Below are 20,393 nucleotides of genomic sequence, written 5' to 3' on the forward strand. Positions count from 1 at the left end.
CCCTAACCTTCTCTGCTTGGACGAAGAATAATCCCAGTTTTCCATCACTTAAATCCCTGCTATCGTTCCAGAAAATCTTTGCAAATTCACCAAGGCCTTTTTAAAGGAAAGATTTTAAAAAGGGACCTAAGGGGCACTTTTTCCATACAAGGTGGTGTGTGTGTGTAGAGTGGGTTGCCAGAGGAAGTGGTGGAGATTGGCACAATTAGTGTTTAAAAGGCATCTGGATGGGTATATGAATGGAGGGATGTAGGCTGGGTGCTGGCAGGTGGGACTGGATTGATTTGGGATGTCTGGTCGGTATGGATAAGTTGGACTGTAAGATCTGTTTCTGTGTTGTATATCTCTATGACTGTATGATTGAGTTTATTTTTGAAGTCACAAAAGATTGACTACTCTGCCTGCCATGTTGTTTATATGGCCTTCAGTAAGGCTTTTGACAAGGTTCCCTCTGGCAGACCACTTAGCAAGATTAGATCACATGGGACCGAGGGGGAGCTAACCAATTGGATAGAAAATTGACTTGAAGGGGCGGGGAGGGGTTTGTCATCATTATATAAATGATTTGGATGTGAACTTAGGAGGAATGCTTACTAAGTTTTCAGATGGCATCAAACTTAGTGTAGTGGACAGCGAAGAAGGTTATCTTAGAGTATAATGGGACTTTGATCAGATGGGCTGAGGAATGGCAAATGGAGTTTAATTTAGAAAGATGTGAGGTGCAGTGTTTTGGAAAAGCAAATAAGGGTAGGATTTATATGCTTAATAGTAAGGTCCTGGGGAGTGTTGCTGAAGAAAAAGATCTTGGAGTGCAGAATCATAGTCCCTTGAAAGTGGTAGACAGGATAGTGAAGGTGGCATTTGGTATAATTTCCTTCATTGGACAGTGCATAGACTATAGGAGTTGAGAAGTCATGTTGCACCTGTACAGGACATTGGTCAGGCCACTTTTGGAATATTGCGTGCAATTCTGGTCTCCTTTCCTATCGGAAGGATGTTGTAAAACTTGGAAGAATTTAGAAATGATTTACAAGGATATTGCCAGGGTTAGAATATTTGAGCTCTTGGGAGAGGTTGGATAGGTTGGGGCTGTTTTCCCTGGAGCATCGGAGGCTGAGGGGTGACCTTTTTAATAGAGCTTTTTTCCCTGGGATAGAGGAGGAGTAAATGTCCCAAATGCTGGCAAATGGGACTGAACCAGTTTAGGATGTTTGGTCAGCATGGATGAGTTAGACCAAAAGGTCCATTTCTATGTTGTATAATTCTATAACTATGTGCCTTAGGTAGACCCACAATGCCTTTAGGGACGGACAATTTGGCAGTTGTCAGAGATTTGTGTGAAATTATATATTTCTGCATTTTACTGTGCCTTTGTTTGCTGAGTCCTGAATTCTGGAATTCCATCCCTAAGCCGCCTTCCTCCTTTAGGACTGGTGGATGTAGGTGCAATTACAATTATTGAAAGACATTTGGATAAGTACATGAATTGGAGAGGTTTGGAGGGAGATGGGCCAAGAGCAGGCAGGTGGGAGTAGTTTAGTTTGGGATTATGTTCGACATGGACTGGTTGGATCTGCTCTGGATTAGTGGTGCTGGAAGAGCACAGCAGTTCAGGCAGCATCCAAGTAGCTTCGAAATCGACGTTTTGGGCAAAAGCCTTCATCAGGCTTTTGCCCGAAACGTCGATTTCGAAGCTACTTGGATGCTGCCTGAACTGCTGTGCTCTTCCAGCACCACTAATCCAAAATCTGGTTTCCAGCATCTGTAGTCATTGTTTTTACCTGGTTGGATCTGCGCTGAATGACTCTAACTATGTTTGTCCTTAAAACCTAATTCTTAGTGCAGGCTTTTAGCTACCTAGCTGAATATCTCCACTTATTGTATGATTCCATAAAATTTAAATATCAATCATAGAATTTTGCAGTACAGAAGGAGGCCATTGGACCCATTGTGACTGTACCAACTCCTGAAAGAGGCACCCAGCTAGTCTCACTCACCAGCACCATTCTGTAGCCCTCTAAAGTAAATCACTTTCAAATGAATATCCAGCACTCTTGTGAAACCTTGTCTGGAATCTACCTCCACCCAGTCTCCCAGGCAGTGCATTCCAACTGAGTAAAGAAGTTTCTCCTCATCTCACTCTTAGCCCACTTTCTTGATTGCTTCATATTTTCTAAAGCCCCCTATATATGTTTTTAATACAAGTTGGTATCGTCATTACCTCAGTCTGAAAATGGAGAGAAACCTGAAGTAATTGAAGAAACTGTTAAAAGCAAGACACTGCTGTTGTGCCTTGGGCTGATATCCTAGGCCCAACCATCTGTAGCCACTTTGTCAATCACTTTCACTCCTTCAGCATAATGTCAGAGTGGGGATGTTGATTGAATGTTTTCAGAGTGCAGTTCAGTTTGCAGCAACTTGGACACTGAAGCCGACTGCTTTATTTGCATTTGAACTTGAACCTGACTCTGAGCCAAAAGTGCTGCTGAGTCACTGGTATTGTCAGTATCTCAGTATAACGTGTCCTCTTTTATAACCTTGCACGCAGGATGTTGGAATTTACTGTGTGTTGCATAAATATTGCATCCGTAAGAGCAGGTCAGAAGTTGGGAATTATGCAATGGGTAATTCCCTCAGCTGTCGACTCTCCAGAGGTCTGTGCAGCATCTGCAAGGCATAGGTCAGGACTCTGATGGAATACTATCCAATTGCCTGCATGGGGGCAGCTTATAAAACACATGCAGGAATCTAGACATCATCGGGGACAAAGGACCGCACTTGGTGACCCATCCACTGCATTCAACACTCCCTCCCTCCACCTGATGTGGATGCTACCCACTTGTGTGGAGGGGGGATACATTTACCAACTCACGAAGGGCCCTTCAGCAGCATCTTCCAACTCTCTACTTCTCCCACTAGAGGGACAAACACAGCAGATGCATGGGAATGCCACCGCCTTCAATGTTGCTGTCCAAGCCACAGCTCACCCTTACTTCACTGTCACTGGATGAAACTTCTGGAGCTTCCTTCTATCGGTGTCCAGAGCACTGTGATTAATCCTCAGGTTAGAGGCAGGCCATTCTGGGGTAATGTCAGGAAGCAATACTTCACACTAAAGGGAATGGAAATCGGGAATTCTCCTCTTTTTCAGGTTAGGGGTTAGGGATTCATTTAACTTTTCAGAAGTTGATAAATTTTTATTTTTCTGGAGAAGTGAAGATTGGGAGTTCTTGACAGAGGTGTTCCAAATCGCACTGTGGTCCAGACAATGGTTAGGGAGATACTGTTCCTATTAGCAGAATGATTTAGAATGGGAAGGCATGGATTGAAGGTAATTGTCAAAAGAGGTAATGGAGAAGAGAGGAGAAACTTAAAATCTGGATTGAGTGTGGTGGAGACAGCATTCGAGAGATAACTGTAAGAACATGCAGGAAGCAGGCATTGCCCATTGAGACCCAGCACAAACATCATGGGCCAGATTTCATTAGCTGTGAAAATCGTAATTCTGTGGCATTTTATTTTTCAACAAAAATGAATATTAATAATAGGCCAAAAGACATGGTTTCAATTTGCTAGGCCTCTCGATTCTCAAAGTAGGGAGTGGGAGGTACAACAATATCACTGTACTAGGTAGAATTATTTTAAATTTATATAGTGACTTGGCATTCATTTTCCTTCATTGCTAACTGGAAAACTGAGGTCAGGAATTTCTGACACTTAGAAGCAAAATGTAGAGTATGATGTACTATCCATAATAAGGATGGAAACTGGTCTACAAATTGTAGACCAATGTTTGTGCTCTCTTTAATTTTCATCTCAAAGAAGGATCTGTACATCCTAGGCCTGTTATCCTGAATACAACTTTTGAAATGTAAATAACTTGTGATTATAACGGGCAATGTGTTCTATATTTGGAAAACACTCAAGTTAACGTTGGCCTAGCCAAATGAATTTCAACAGCTCCCAATACATCTGTCATTTAGACTGCTACCTTACTGCTGTTATTCACAAGCATACACCCCTTCCTTCCTACTGAGGGTAGCAAAATCAGTGGCTGGTAGTTTACCACATAGTCAAACACTCACCGCCCCCCCCACCCTGCTATCTGTCCTGTGGAAGCCTGCTGCAAATCAAAGATAAAATCTATCTCCACAATTCCTACAATCTGAGCAAATTTAAACACAAACTTTTTTTTTCAAGGATGAAGAAATGTGGGTTCAGGTCGATTCACATAAAAGGAATCAAATGTGTCAAAGGATTTTCAACCTTACTGTTTTGAAATTTTCTTTGTTACGTGTCAAATTATATCACTGGTTTGGCCAATGTTAGTTAATAGAAATCTCCTGGATTAATAGCATCATCAGACGGACTCACCAGCCAATTGTCTACAATACTAAACTAACAGCCAGAAATTGTGAACTTTTATGAGAAGAAGGAATTAGATATACTGCAGTTCTTTGGGTTAAAGCAATCAAAAGTTATGGAGAGAAAGCGGGAGCAGGGTAATGAGTCAGATGATCGTATTGAATAGTGGAGAAGGCTTGAGGGCCAAATGAGTTACTCCTACACCTATTTTCTATGTTTCTCTGTAACTTATATCCAACGTGGCAAGATGCAACAGGAAACTGAACGTAATACATCTGGTAGCTTGGCTCAGGGAATTAAAAAAGAGGAAACTGACTGGTAACTAGCTTTTCAAAAATGCAGTGAATTCATTGCTGTTCCTTCGAAACTGATCGGAAATCTGCCCTCTTTTATGGTGCAGTGGTAGTGTCTCTATCCCTGGTCCAGGCTCAAGTCCCACCTGCTCCAGAGGGATATAATAACATCTCAGTGGCTTGATTAGAAAAATAGGCTAAATTTTAAAAAAGAAACTACAGTCTGATGTGAATAGACTGGACTGACACTGGTGCTGCAGAAAGCACTGGGGGTAAACATTCGAGTTTAACTTGACATGCAAGCAGCTTGTGTAACAACACTTTTTTAAACAGTATTATTCCCTGTTCACTGACTGTCGTCACCTGAATTCTGTCAGGCACATCCTCACATCTGCCCTTCACCAAAGCATGAAATTCAAAATCCTTATTGTCAAATGGGTGCAATGATCTCTGGCCTACGTTCTTGTACAGGCCATTCCACTGTAACCTCTGTCCTTTGTGGTGCCCTCACCTTCACTGTCATAGAGATGTATAGCATGGAAACAGACCCTTCGGTCCAACCTGTCCACGCTGACCAGATATCCTAACCCAATCTAGTCCCACCTGCCAGCACCTGGCCCATATCCCTCCAAACCCTTCATATACCCATCCAGATGCGTCTTAAATGTTGCAATTGTACCAGCCTCCACCACATCCTCTGACAGCTCATTCCATACACGTACCACCCTCTGTGAGAAAAGGTTGCTTCTTAGGTCTTTTTTATATCTTTCCCCTCTCACCCTAAACCTATGCCCTCTAGTTCTGGACTCCCCGATCCCATGGAAATGACTTTGTCTATTTAAACTATCCATGCCTCTCATAATTTTGTAAACCTCTATAAGGTCACCCCTCAGCCTCCGACGGTCCAGGGAAAACAGCCCCAGCCTGTTCAGCCTCTCCCTGTAGCTCAAATCTTCTAACCCTGGCATCATCCTTGTAAATCCTTTCTGAACCCTTTCAAGTTTCACAACATCTTTCCGATAGGAAGGAGACCAGAATTGCACGCAATATTCCCTTGCACTCCCTTTAATACCATTAGCCCAGTTCCACATTGCGCATTCTCACATTTTTTTTCTGTTGACACTGACTATTTGAATAGTTTTAATGTGAATGAATTTGACAGGATTTAAAAGGATCTAGATAAATTACCTAGTCTAATGATTAGCTGAGACTTTGTAATAGAGGAAATTTGTGCATTTTGGTTCGGGACTCATCTATATAATACTGAAGTTCTCTGGAAGGTATCAAGAAGATTCTGTTGTCAATGACCATTTTAGATTAGATTAGATTAGATTCCCTACAGTGTGGAAACAAGCTGTTTGGCCCAACAAGCCCACGCTGAAGAGTAACCCACCCAGACCCATTTCCCTACTCTGTATTTACCCCTGACTAATACCCCCAACACCATGGGCAATTTAGCATGGCTAATTCACCTGACCTGCACATCTTCGGATTGTGGGAGGAAAGTGGAGCACCTAGAGGAAACCCATGCAGACACTGAGAGAATGTGCAAACTCCATTCACACACAATCGCCCAAAGAGAGGACTGAACCCGGGTCCTTGGTTCTGTGACGAGGCAGTGCTAACCACTGAGCCACTGTGCTGCCTATTTGTTTTCAGTTCCGGTCAATATCAGGGCTTTTGGCTAATTGAACATTATATTCGTTCTGACTCTGTTTTGACTGATCTTTTTATAATTGCCGGAATCAAGTTCAGAAAGTAGTGGGTAATTTTCGGACTTTTTCCTCATTACCCAACTTCTGAATTTCTTCGAGCATCTCCTTTTCGGGGGTAAAGAAATTGCTAACTTATGGTTCCAGGTGCTGCAGTGGATCCAGCGGGCAGCTTCATTCTCTACTGGAGTCCAACTTTGGATCCAAATTGACAATCGATGTCACATCCCCTGCCCTCTATTAATGTTGTAATAAATGATTTCACTCCGTTGTACAACCAGTTGGAAGCCATCATCTAATTTTGGCTCACCAACACATATAGCTGACTGTATAGAATAGCACACAGAGGATTAATCAAAAATCAAACATAATTAAAAATCTCTCAACGCCAGGTTATGGTCCAACAGGTTTAGTCGGAGGCACTAGCTTTCGAAGCGCTGCTTCTTCAGATGGTTAACAAAGCTATACTTTCAAATAAACCTATTGGACTATAACCTAGTGTTGTTTTTTTTACCCTAGTCCAACGCTGGTTCCTCCACATAACTGCTTGACTTGAACATTTCTTGATGTTGGTATAGTGCCTCAAGGAGGGAGACCAAATACTGAGCGGCACGGTGGCACAGTGGTTAGCACTGCTGCCTCACAGCGCCAGAGACCCAGGTTCAATACCCGCCTCGGGCGACTATCTGTGTGGAGTTTGCACGTTCTCCCAGTGTCTGCATGGGTTTCCTCCGGGTGCTCTGGTTTCCTCCCACAGTCCAAAAATGTGCAAGTTAGGTGAATTGGCCATGCTAAATTGCCTGTAGTGTTAGGTGAAGGGGTAAAATGTAGGGGAATGGGTCTGGGTGGGTTGCGCTTCAGCGGGTCGGTGTGGACTTGTTGGGCCGAAGGGCCTGTTTCCACACTGGAAGTAATCTAATCCAAAGTGTTCAGTTTTCTGCTTTGTATGATTTGAGAGAAGGTCAGGAGGTTTTCCAGTGAAGTTGGCCTTGATTCAGTCTGTGGGTAAATTGCTGCTGTTAAATTCTGTTATTCTTTAGTGAGGCCAAATGGAATGCAAGTAACACCTCAAAATTTGAAACAAGTGGCTAGTTTTGCAAGATAACACATGATTGAGGGGATAAACATGTCCTAATCTATAGCAACAGATCAGGAACTTGCTGCACCAGCTAACACAAGGTCAAAGAAAATTAATTTCTCCACTAAACAAACCTTTCTTTGATTTTTCACTGCAAGGATGCCAAGTACAGTTTGTGTTAATCTATTATTGTTGTCATCGGCCAAGTGCCCAGAGCAAGCAACTTTTTACCTGCTAGGAGATACCTGTGCCAAGATTGATTTTGATTGCAAGTTTAGCAAGATGAACGAAAACCAAAAGATGATGGAAGCTGTGATGTTACTGTGGGTTCTCTGAGATGCTATTTCCAAACTAAACCATGTTGCAGGGTATCTTGGAGACAGCTGAGATTCTGCCACAGACACCAGCTTGCTCTCTGTCTCCTCATCACTTTGGACAATGTCCTCATCTTTTGAATATCGCAGGCACTGACGGTCACACTGACCCTTCTCGAGTGTCAGGTTTCAGCCAAGGAAACTAGTGTCCACTAACTCTCACCTTTGGATCAACACTTGCAATTTTATTGATCCAGAGGACACCCTGGATTTCCTTTGTCGTTTTCAACCAGTAAGAACACCCAAGACCAGAGTGCCATGTCCATATCTGTATGACCGTTTCTAACTCTGCACTGTGTGCATGGGAAAACCGATCCAAGGAATGCGAGCTGGATTGAGGCTTATTGATCTGAAATGAGTAAATCAAAAGGAGAGCTCTCGTGAACTATTAAGCGTGCCCTCAGCAGGAGCAAAAAAACCTAGATATTCTCAGAACTGCTCGAATGAAGTCTTGGCAGATCACTTGGTGTTGTCAAGTCTGAAGGGGTTAATACTGAGGAGTGCAATAAGCATCACCCACTTCAATGTCACGTGGGTAGAACAGCTGGAAATCTCAAAGTGCGCCCGAACATTTGATTTTCTCAGAGTCTGTAACATCATACCAATGCAAACTTAACTAGTTGCTAATTTGCAATAAACTATTTTATTAGCTATAAATGATTCATCCAGTTAGACCAGGAAATGTTCTTTTCTCTTTATTACACTAGACCAAGCAGGCCTTGTGCTGGACTTGGCATCGTGCCAGACAATACTGGGTGAAACTCTGCACCAACATGCAATCTGCAGCTGACTCCAGGAGCATGTGGGGCACGAGGAATAAGCAAAGCAATGAGCTGAGCAGGCTCCCTGACACAATCAGAATTGATCCTCACCGACCCTAGCAAGCAGATGAAAATGTGGCTGAACACTGTGTCTGCTTTTTTTTCTCTCTCTATTATGTACTGGAGATGGTCTGTGTTTGACAGCAGTCCCACCGTAGTCAGACCTAACAAGGCCTTGACAATCTTGCCAGTGATTAAAACTTCAGGAAATGATAGCAGGCCACCTGAAATTCTCAAGGGCCTTGGGTTCGATAACTACTTGCCATCTTTCATAATAACGCTGAATCTGTGATTGCCAAAATTATCGGAGTTGGGAAGGTGAGTGTGAACCAATAAATGAAAATACACAGCTCGCATGGACCAGGCTTGTTTTCTCTCTGCCTCCTCTTTTACACAAACACGATATGAACAACCTGTGAAAGCCAGGGGAAACAGCTGAACAGCTTCCAAATGTACTGCCTCAGGTGAATATTGGACCATTCCTGTCAGCACACAGTGTCAGATAGGGAAGTTGCCCAGCCAGCACATGTGCCCTCTGTGTCCATCATGGCTACGCTAGCTAGGTCATGTGAGCTGTGTGAGTGACAGCTGTATCTCCGAGATCTGCTCAGTGGCCAGCTTGATTATTGGAGTGAGACCAACAGGCTACCCACTTCAGTGAAACCAGGACGTCTACCAGCACGTTGACCGGGATTGGAGTTGATGCATGGGAAGTTCTCATGGTTAACCAGAGTACCTGGAGATGAGCAGTCAGGGCACATGTGGCTAAAGCATAAGCTAAAAGAACTGATTTAATGGCAGGAAACAGCCCACTAGAAGGGGGAAAACTGACCTTTGGCCAAGGCTATTCATCTATGGCGGCTGCTGGAGTGCCCATCACAAATTGGCCTCTATTACCACAGCAGACTGCGTTCAATCCAGAAAAGGCACACACTGTGAGCAGTCAATCATCTTCCCAGACAGACAGATGCTGTTGAGCATGGTAAGTCCCTGTTTTTAATGTTGTCCTGTTTCAAGATTTTGGATTCAACGTCATTCTATTGGGGCTTGTATTCTCATTTTATAGTGATGGGTTTGTCATTTAGAGGTGGTATGATATTGAGCAGCACCATTTTGTGCAGCCTCTTGCAGCTTCCCACTGCTGAACTCTCTTCTTCCAATCATTCACGCGATGTGGGGTGTGAACTGACTGGACCAGCAATTATTGCCTTTCCCTAATTGTTCTGGAGTTGATAATGAGCTGTGACCATCCGCAGGGTAGACCCTTCGTGCTGTTAGGAAGTGAGTTCTCTGATTTGGACCCAGCAGCGATTGAAGGCGTAGTAAACTCATTCCAAGTTCAGATGGTGAGTGACTTAGGTTGGGTCCCTGGCAACGTGAGTTCAAGTGAGAATGGTGCTAACCACTGTGCCACCGTGCCGCTCAGTATTTGGTCTCCTTGAGACACTATACCAACATCAAGAAATGTTCAAGTCAAGCAGTTATGTGGAGGAGCCAGCGTTGGACTAGGGTAAAAAAAAACAACTTTTAAAAAAAAACAACACCAGGTTATAGTCCAACAGGTTTATTTGAATGGCAGTTGATGCAGGATCAGTTATTTTTAAATCTGCGATCAGTTAAATGAAGATATTAAGGATTATAGGTCAAAGGCAGTTATATGGAGTTAAGCCAAAGATCAGCCATGATTTCATTGAATGGCAGAACAGGCTCGAGGGGCTGAATGGCCTACTCCTATATGTGTGTTCCTAGTAAGCCGCTTAGCTTGCCTCCTATTTCCGAAATACCTTTCCAGTGAAATGAGGCTGCAAGCTGGTTGCTGTCCTAGAAGAGTGACTGAACAACCCCATTGTGTTTCCTGAAGAAGCTGTGTCTCCCAAGATCCCAGAGACTGCTATGTGTAATTCAAGACTTGATCACGTACACGTACCAGATCAGTTGTCTTTTGAAACATTATACTCCTTATCCTTTCTTTTGCCTTCAAGAAAACTATCATTGGCCAAAATGCCTTTTTTTCGCCTTTTTTAAAATGAATCTCTGAATTCAGAGATTTTAGAAAATATATCCTCTACCTGAAAGTGTGTGTCTTTGTATTTGCATTTTGACTTAAGATGTAAGAGTCGAAGTCAGCCATTTTGCCCACTGAATCTGTTCCACGTATGAAGAGATTGTGTGGCTGATCTGAGAATCCTCAACTCAGCTTTGAATATTCTTTTTAATAACCCAGCCTTCTGCAGTAAAGAATCTCTCAGATTCAGAACCTTCTGAGAGAAGAAATTCTTCCTCATCTCTGTCCTCAGTGGGTGGCTGTTTACTCTGATCCCAGATTATCCCACAAGGGGAAACAACTTCTCAATCTCTACCCTCAAGTTCTCCAAGAATCATGTCTGTTCCAATAAGGTCACCTCTCCTACTTCGAAGCTCCAACATTTACAGGCTTGGCTTTCTCTGTCTCTTCCCATTTTAAAGAAATCCTTCCATATTTTGAATTAATCTTTTGAATGTTCTCAGGACTGCCTATAATTCCTGTATCTGTTTCCTTGGATCAGGGAACCAAAACTTTACCTCCTGAGTATGTTTTTACCTACTTGCTAGACCAATGACTGCAGAGGCTGGAAACCAGATTCTGGATTAGTGGTGCTGGAAGAGCACAGCAGTTCAGGCAGCATCCAAGTAGCTTCGAAATCGACGTTTCGGGCAAAAGCCCTTCATCAGGAATAAAGGCAGTGAGCCTGAAGCGTGGAGAAATAAGCTAGAGGAGGGTGGGGGTGGGGAGAAAGTAGCATAGAGTACAATGGGTGAGTGGGGGAGGGGATGAAGGTGATAGGTCAAGGAGGAGAGGGTGTGCCTTACATGGTTTTTGCAAGCCTTCCCTCTTTTATACTTCATTCCCTTTTGGAATAAAGGCCAGCATTCTGTTTGCCTTTCCTATTGTCTAAACATGTATACTCGCTTTTTGTGATTTATGCCTGAGGGTGCTCAAATCCTTCTGTGCTTAAGCATTCTGCAATTGTTCTCCACTTAAGTAATCTTCAACTCTTCTGTTTTACCTGCCAAAATGCATAATTTCCTATTTTCCCATGTAAGATTCTATTTGGCAACCGAACCTGTCTATGTTCCCCTGCACACTTCAGTCACCCCTGCTACTTGACCTTCAACCTATTTATGTCATACACAAGCATGGCAATAGCACATTCACTTCTGAGTTGCTAATACAGCAAACGCTTTGTTAACTGGCACTTGTGGGACCAGGACTGTCCTGGTTGATCAAAGGGTGAACATATTCAATGTAAAAACCCACAGGAAGTAATAGAAACATCATGCAGCGGGTTTACATATCCCTGTTTTAGTTTTATTTACAGCACAAATCACGAGCTTAAATAAAACTCTCCAGCGTACAGCCTTCTCATTCTCGCCATCAACCAATTACTCGGAGATTGCAATAATACAGTAAATGTCTGCTATTTTAGGCATACAGTTTTATCAAGAGTGCCAGTTCCTAAGGTGCCAGTTAAAACAAATTTGCTGTATATGTTGTAAATAATTGTGGCTCCAGCACTGAAACCTATAGCATCCTGAAAATGCCCCATCCCCTAAGGTCTTAAGAATAGTAAATATTTATATTTTTATGTCTTTTATGTATATTTTTATGAAGATGTTCTGCATCTTCATTGCTGGGTTTTCCATTCATTAAAGAAACCTGGTTGATGTATCTTTCCTTCGATGTCAAATACAGAGAAAGTATGGGATTGGCCATTTCAGGAGTAGAGCATAATATAATTCTGTTTTATGTTGTGACCCAAGCAGCAGTGAGACTAGAACAACAGGGCCCATGCTGCTAAAGTATGGTGCCCAGGACAGCTGGCAGTATTTAGCTGGAGAGTTATATAGCTCCAGCATGACATGTCCTTCCTTGTAATCATCATTCAGTGAGAGTTAACATCATTATGGAAAGGGACAAAATTAGAAGTTCGACTTTGGGGAATGGCAAACTGTACAAAGCTGAGAAATGATCTGTTGCAAGTGGATTATTTACAGCTACTTGGAGCAAACTAAGGCTTTGAAACGCTCAATTCCATGGGCACAGGTTAGGGTGGTAGAAAGGGTGGTACTGCCAAATCTAGAGTCCCCTGGTTATCTAGAAAAACAACAGAGTTAAGACCGAGCTGAAAAATGGAGCTTTTAAATTTCATTTTAAAAAAAATTACGAATGGAAATTTAGAGAAGTATACAAAGTGCCAGGTGAGGTGAAAAAATGAGATTAGGAAAGGAGAAAGATGATACGACAAAATGTTGGCTGGTAAAATGTCTTTAATTTTCCTTTAATTTTATCTGTACATTTCAGAACAAGAGTGAGGAAATTGTAGGGCTTTTGAGAGAGATATATAATTCGCATCACCTTTGTGCAGACAGGGTCAGAGTTTCTAGTTTAATTAGGTATTAGGTAAATTTTAAGAATTGTGAGAAGGGAAGTACAGGAGGGGTTGATTTTCCTTGAAGTTGGATAGTAGATGTTTATAGTGGGAAGGTGATGGATAGTGGTATTATCATGAGACTTATTAATCCATAAACATAGCTAATATTCTGGGGACCCAGGTTCGAATCCCATCATGGCAGATGGAGGAATTCGAATTCAATGTTGAAAATCTGGAATTGAGAATCTACTGCTGTCCGTGTAACCATTGTCGATTGGCCAACTGGCTCATTAATGTCCTTCAGGGAAGGAAATAGTCTTTCCTCTGCTCCTCTGACCTACATGAGACTTCAGACCCACAGCAATGTGTTTGACTGTCAATTGCCCTCCAAAATTGCTTACTAAGCCACTCTGGTTTTATCAATTGCTATCAAATCGGATGGATCACCCGGCATCGACCAAGGCACCGCAAAAGACAATAGCAGAAACAGCCCTGTTGACTCTGCAAAGTCCTCCTCACTGACATCTGGGGCCTTGTGCTAAAATTGAGAGAGCTGACTCTCAGACTCGGCAAGTAAAATAGCTATTCTTCTGGAATCATACCTTACAGAAAATGTCCCAGACACCACCATCTCTGTATATCTCTTGTCCCACCAGTAGGACTGACCCAGCAGAGTTGGCGGCACAGTGGGATATTTCGGGAGGGAGTTACTGTGGAAGTCCTCGACACTGACTCCAGATCCCATGAAGTCTCGTGGCTTCAGGTTAAACGGGCAAGGAAACCTCCTGCTGGTTGCCACATACTGTCCTCCCTCTGCTGATGAATCAATACTCCTCAATGTTGAACAATACTTAGAGGAAGCACTGAGGGTGGTAAGGGCACAAAACTCTGGGTGGGGGATTCCAATATCCACCACCAAGAATGGCTCAGCAACAGCACTACAGATGAAGCTGGTCGGGTCCTAAAGGGTATAGCTGCTAGATTGGTCTGCGACAGGTGATTAGGGAACCAACAAGAGGGAAAAACATACTCGACTGCATCCTTACCAATCTGCCGGTTGCAAATGTATCTGTCCATGACTGTATCGATAAAAGTGACCGTGACCAAGACCCAGCCCTTGTGGAGACAAAATCATGTTGAGAAAAACTTCTGTTGCGTTGTATGGTACTAGCACTGTGCTAAATGGAACAGACCTAGTAACTCAAGACTGGACATCCATGGCACTGTGGGCCAGCAACAGCAGCAGAATTGTACTCCAGCACAGTCTGTAACTTCATAGCCCGGTATATTCCCCACTCAACCACTACCATCAAGCCAAGGGATCAACCCTGCTTCAATGGAGAGTGCACATACCTGAAGATGAGGTGTCATCCTGGTCAAGCTACCAAACAGGACTACTTGCATGCTAAACAAGTATAAGCAGAAAGTAATAGTCTGAGTTAAGCAATCCCACAACCAATGGATCAGATCCACGCTCTGCAGTCTTGCCATATCCAATCATGAATGTTTGTGCACAATTTAAAAACTCGGTGGAGGGGGCAGTTCCACAAATATCCCCATCCTCAATGATGGAAGAGACCAACATATCCGTGTAAAAGATAAGGCTGAAGCTTTCGCAGCAACCTTCAGCCAGAAATGCTGAGTGGATGATCCATCTCTGCCTCCTCCAGCGATAGTCAGCATCATAGATACCTGTCTTCAGCCAATTCGATTCACTCCATGTTGGATGCATTGGATACTGCAAAGGCTATCGGCCCTGACAATGTTCCAATTCTAGTACTGAGGACCTGTGCTCCAGAACTTGTTGCTCCCCTTTCCAAGTTCTGAAGCAGTCCATGTTCAAATGCAACAAGGATCTGGACAAAATCTAGGCTTGGGCTGGCAAGTGGCAATTAACATTCACACTATGCAACTGCTAGGCAATGACTATCTCTCAATCCAACCACTGTCCCTTGGCATTCAATAGATTAGATTAGATTAGATTAGATTACTTACAGTGTGGAAACAGGCCCTTCGGCCCAACAAGTCCACACCGCCCCGCCGAAGCGTAACCCACCCATACCCCTACATCTACATCTTACCTAACACTATGGGCAATTTAGCATGGCCAATTCACCTGGCCTGCACATCTTTGGACTGTGGGAGGAAACCGGAGCACCCGGAGGAAACCCACGCAGACACGGGGAGAACGTGCAAACTCCACACAGTCAATCGCCTGAGGCGGGAATTGAACCCGGGTCTCAGGCGCTGTGAGGCAGCAGTGCTAACCACTGTGCCACCGTGCCGCCCACATTGCTGACAGTCCCACTATTGGACATCCTGGGGTTACCATTTACCAATAACTCATGAAGCTTGACACCAACCAGGACAAAGCAGCCACTCCATTAACACCACATCCCCAAGCATTGCTTTCCTGCATTATGATGCTCAGTAGCTGTAGTGTACACATTTTGCAAGATGCACTGCAGAAATTCAACAAAAAACTTGGATAGCACCTTCCGAATCCAGGGCTGTTGCCATCTAGAAGGACAAGGACAGCAGATTGATGGGACCATCATCTTCAAGTTCCCCTCCAAGCCATCGTGACCTGGAAATATATCAACTTTCCTTCAGTGTCGTTGGGTCAGCATTCTGGAATTGCCTCCCTAAGGGCATTTATGGGTCAACCCACAGCAACTTGACTGCAGTGGTTCAAGAGGGCAACTGAGGACGGGCAATAAATGTGACACACCCAGTGACGCTCACATCTCGCAAATGAATCAAACAAAATTGTATCCTAAGCCGTTATAGGAAGTCCAGAATGAAATAGCGGATCCCTTGAATTGTTTTCCAATCCTCATTTAAAGGAATGTAGGTCTGCAGGTTTTGCACCATGACCCAGATATTGTGTAATGGATATGCCTATAGATTAATTAGTCTGACCTTGGTAGTGAATGAATTAATCAGGAACTGTCAGTAGGTGAGTGTCAGGGAAAGTTGTGCAATACTGACTTTGTGGAATTTTTTTTGAGGAAGTAGCAAGGAGGATTGAGGGTAGTGTGGTGGATGTTGACTATCCTTGACGCATTTTCAATTTCCTTTTTTCTAAAACTTCAAACCTTAACTTCTCTTTAGCACCGACTGTAGCTTAACACTCTGGTCTCTGAGTAATGTAACTTTTCTTATGCTGCTTTGTGCACATAGACTCCACAAAATACTTCTCGGTACTTGATATATATTTCTCTCTCGGACAATTTCCCAGCACAGACTAAAAAGAACAGTCAGAGAAGAAGTTCTCCTCTAAGTCCTGTGGTAAATCCCTAGGAACTCTGGGTAACTTTCTGTTGCATAGAATTATGGGTATTGTAATTTTTAAAAGCTACCTCCAAAAACAGACAAACCCATATGTTTAATTTATAATTCTAGTAACCCAAAATCACAATAAATAAAAATAATTTATACATTCTTTCTGTTCCATCACAGGGCATGAGGGAAAACCCTTTTGCCCAGAGGTGAGAGTTGTCTGGAGTTTGCTGCCCAGTTGATTGAGGTGGAAACTCTCAACTCACTTCAAAATAATGTGTATATACCTGCTGTACCGCAACCTGCAAAGCTATGGGCAAGGCACTGCTCAGTGTGGTTAGATTTATTCAAACGTCACGGGCCAAATGGCATATTTTTCCACCATTTTCAATGTTTCATCACGATAGGCTTTATTAATAATACATTTAAGTGGTAGGTAATATCATCTAAACATACAGCACTGAATGGTGGTCTTTAATCAGTTTTGCCTCTGAGTCCTTTTGAAAGCACTGTATCATTTTAGATCAGAATCCTCGAGCATCTTTCTATTTCTCCTTTGGGATTATTTATTTATTGCTTGCTTTAAAGATTTTACTTTCTTATTTATTACTGACTCTTATATTCTTTTCGAGATACAACTTTACAGCTCATGACTGAGTAAAAATATTCTCGAATTTCCTCTAGATTTGTTTTCTTGTAACTTTGAATCTGTTATTGACTCAGAGGGAATAGATTTTCTTTATCTACTCTATTAAAACCTCTCCTCTTTTTCTTAAACTTCATTAGCCAATGTCTTAATTGTTTTCCTGGGATCAGAGGAAGTTTGTCACTTTTCCAATTTCTGAATTCTCACATCCTAGTCTGGTAAACCTGCTTTGTGCCCTCTCCAAAGTCTTTATATCTCTCCAGAAGTGCAGAGTCCAGAATTGTTCACCGTACAGCAGCTGAAAGTGAACCAGTGAGGTATCAATGTCAAAATAAATTGCAAAATGATCAATATTATGTTCCTGTCGTATTAACTCTGCAGAGGTCCTGTTGAAATTTATAGCATGAAAGGAGGCCATTTGGTCCATCGTTATCCACACTACCTAGTGCAGAGCCATCCAGTCTCATTCCATTTTCCAGTTGTCACGTCACTTTAAGTGTATAACCAAGAGAGTTCTGGCCTCTACCAGCCTTTGAGGCAGCAAGTTCTAGATTCCCAGTACCCTCAGTGTAAAATTTATATCAATTTATCCACTTAATCAAGACCCTCAGCCCCCTCTGTTCCAAAGAAATGTTTTAGTATGTACATTTTTTTCTTAAATGTAAACTTTTTACATGGAGAAAAATGTAGTCAAAGATTTTAGATTTATTCTTAACTGGTTTGGTGAGGTCTGGGCAAGGAACTGGAACTAGTCACAACCAGTTATGAGGTGACCACCTGACTGGAACCCATCTCTCCAGAACTGTAGTGTCAAACTACTCTTCACATTGCATCTATTAATAATGCAGTTGGATGAACTGAAGCGTGAGGAGACTCGTGTGTTACTCAAACAATGACGTGGGCTAATTCAGTTTCTGTGCTGATAGTTTGTTGATCCACTCTGTGTTGTGGATATTATATTTATTGTTTAAAAAAAATTTGGTAAATTTAATTCTCCTTTTTTTTCCTTTCAGCAACAGAGAAGAAGCCCAAATGTGTGGGACTTGGACTATGCTATACCCTGCTTTCCTGTTTGTTCTTTTCAGTCACTTCTTTCTTGGTGAAGAAGGTTGATGGCGTTCATGCTTTGGAAATTAGTGGCATTCGATGTTTGTTTCAGTGGTTATTCACATGGCCTGCCATTATATACAACGAGTAAGTCCAAAATAAACATCCTGGAGTTTTGAATGTATTACGTACAAAGTTACCATGGCAATGAAGGAACACATGTTAAAAGTAAAATTAAGGGTGGCATGGTGGCTCAATAGTTAGCACAGCTACCTCATGACACCAGAGACTTTGGTTTGGGTCCAGCCTTGGGTGACTTTGTCTGTGTGGAGTCTGCACATTCTCCCTGTGTCTGCATGGGTTTTCTTCCGTGCTCTGGTTTCCTTCCACAGTCCGAAGATGTGCAGGTTAGGTGGATTAGCCATACTAAATTGTCCTGTATTGTCCAGGGATGTGTAGGCTAGGTGGGTTAGTCATGGGAAATGCAGTGTTATAGGGATATGGTTGGGGTCGGTCTGGATAAGACGTTCTGCAGAGAGTCAATGTGGACTTGATTAGCTGAATGTCCTCTTTGTTTTCACACTGTAGTGGTCCTACTTTTCAGATTTCGAGCCCATTATGTAAAAAAAAAGATTGCTTAAGTATCACCTTCCAAATTCCATAAGTCACTGAGCTGCCAGGGTAATCCATTTTTTATCATTCTTTACCCATAATGCATGTGTACTGCTATTGAATTCAACCAATTTCATTAGCTTAATACTGAGACTGAATCTGCTACTAGTGTAGATTCAGTTGTTAACTGCTTGCATGTCTATGTGATGTTTCTTTAGACAACATGGTTAAGGTTACAAATGAGTAAAACACATTTCTTTTTTAATTTGTCCATAATCCTCTTAATGCATTAATAGGGTAATTGCACATTAATCTGTGGTTCTGAGCCATTAAACAGGGTGGATTGCTGCTTGTGGGGATAATATTTTGTCTGAAATAATGTAATCAAACTCCTGGACCAAATACTTAGACACACAACACAATTATCATTATATAGTTATTAGGCATCCAAGGTCTAATTCTGTCCATGTTTGAACTGACAGGATATTAATTTTAATGTTGAAGTTATGGAACAGTCTGTATTTAAGTCAAACTCCCCTGAAATATTTCCACGTTAGTAGCATTCAAACTTGAAGATAATACTACAAGTAATATTCTTGGGTGCTTTTTTTTTATTGCTTGGAAAAATCACATGATAAATTTATCAGCTCAAAGGTGAGCATTGGAGGATCATTTTAATTTTTAATGTATTTAATCAAAGTAGTTTGATATACAAAATAACCTAACAGCTTATCCCTTTCAGATCTCCACCTGTAGACAACTTGTAGTGTTCCCAGCCCTGGATTTTCAGACAAGATCACATTCTCAGTACATCTGACTTTTCACATCTTAACTTGTGAACATCTTAACAGGTTGTGATTGGGATTGCAGACCAGCTGAAATAACCCACTGCATCTTTTATGTCCTTCCAGCATTGATAGTGAAAACTGTTAAGATGTAGCTATTTATCAAATACTGGAAATATTTAATAGGCAGCTCTGAAAGGAAAGAACAGGAGGTAACATTTTTTGGTCTTAAAACCTTTCCTCGTGATGAGAAACTGGTTAACACGCTTAAAGCAAATTAAACACAGGAAAAATGTGAAGATTTGGGTTAGGTTGAAAGGTAGGAGTATTTTTAGTGAACAGCAGAATCAGTACCAGCAATAGCTGTCTGGAGAAAGTGGAGCTAAATTTGTTGAACTCAGTGTTGAGTCTAGAAGGCTGTAAAATGCATCATTGAAAGATAAGATGCTGCTCTTTGTGCTTTCATTAAGTTTTTAACAAAACAGTCGGAGGCTGAAGGAAGAATACATTGGAGACTGAAAAGGTTAAGCAACAGAAGATAAGGCTCATAATTCTGAGTTGAATTAGACTCATACAATCATTAGAGATGTACAGTATGGAAATAGACCCTTTCAGACCAACCCGTCCATGCCGACCAGATAGCCCAACCCAATCTAGTCCCACCTTCCAGCACCCGGCCCCATATCCGTCCAAATCCTTCCTATTCATATACCCATCCAAATGCCTCTTAAATGTTGCAATTGTACCAGCCTCCACCACTTCCTCTGGCAGCTCATTCCATACACATACCACCCTCTGTGAGAAAAGGTTGCTTCTTAGGTCTCTTTTATATCTTTCCCCTCTCACCCTAAACCTATGCCCTCTAATTCTGGACTCCCCGACCCCAGGGAAAAGACTTTGTCTATTTATCCTATCCATGCCCTTCATAATTTTGTAAACTTCTATAAGGTCACCCCTCAGCCTCCG

At 42.3% G+C, this 20,393-nt stretch overlaps 1 protein-coding gene across 1 annotated transcript in view; it reads left to right on the forward strand.

The window, feature by feature from the left end:
* The window catches only part of slc35g1 (solute carrier family 35 member G1), a 47,241-nt gene that overhangs the window by 16,163 nt on the left and 10,685 nt on the right, over positions 1-20,393 (forward strand). Inside the window, exon 2 of the mRNA XM_072557764.1 lies at positions 17,997-18,177. Coding sequence (XP_072413865.1) covers positions 17,997-18,177 — 181 coding nt within the window. The remainder of the gene's footprint in view (positions 1-17,996; positions 18,178-20,393) is intronic.

The sequence above is a fragment of the Chiloscyllium punctatum genome, chromosome 38, assembly GCF_047496795.1.
Source record: "Chiloscyllium punctatum isolate Juve2018m chromosome 38, sChiPun1.3, whole genome shotgun sequence".
Taxonomy (NCBI): domain Eukaryota; kingdom Metazoa; phylum Chordata; class Chondrichthyes; order Orectolobiformes; family Hemiscylliidae; genus Chiloscyllium; species Chiloscyllium punctatum.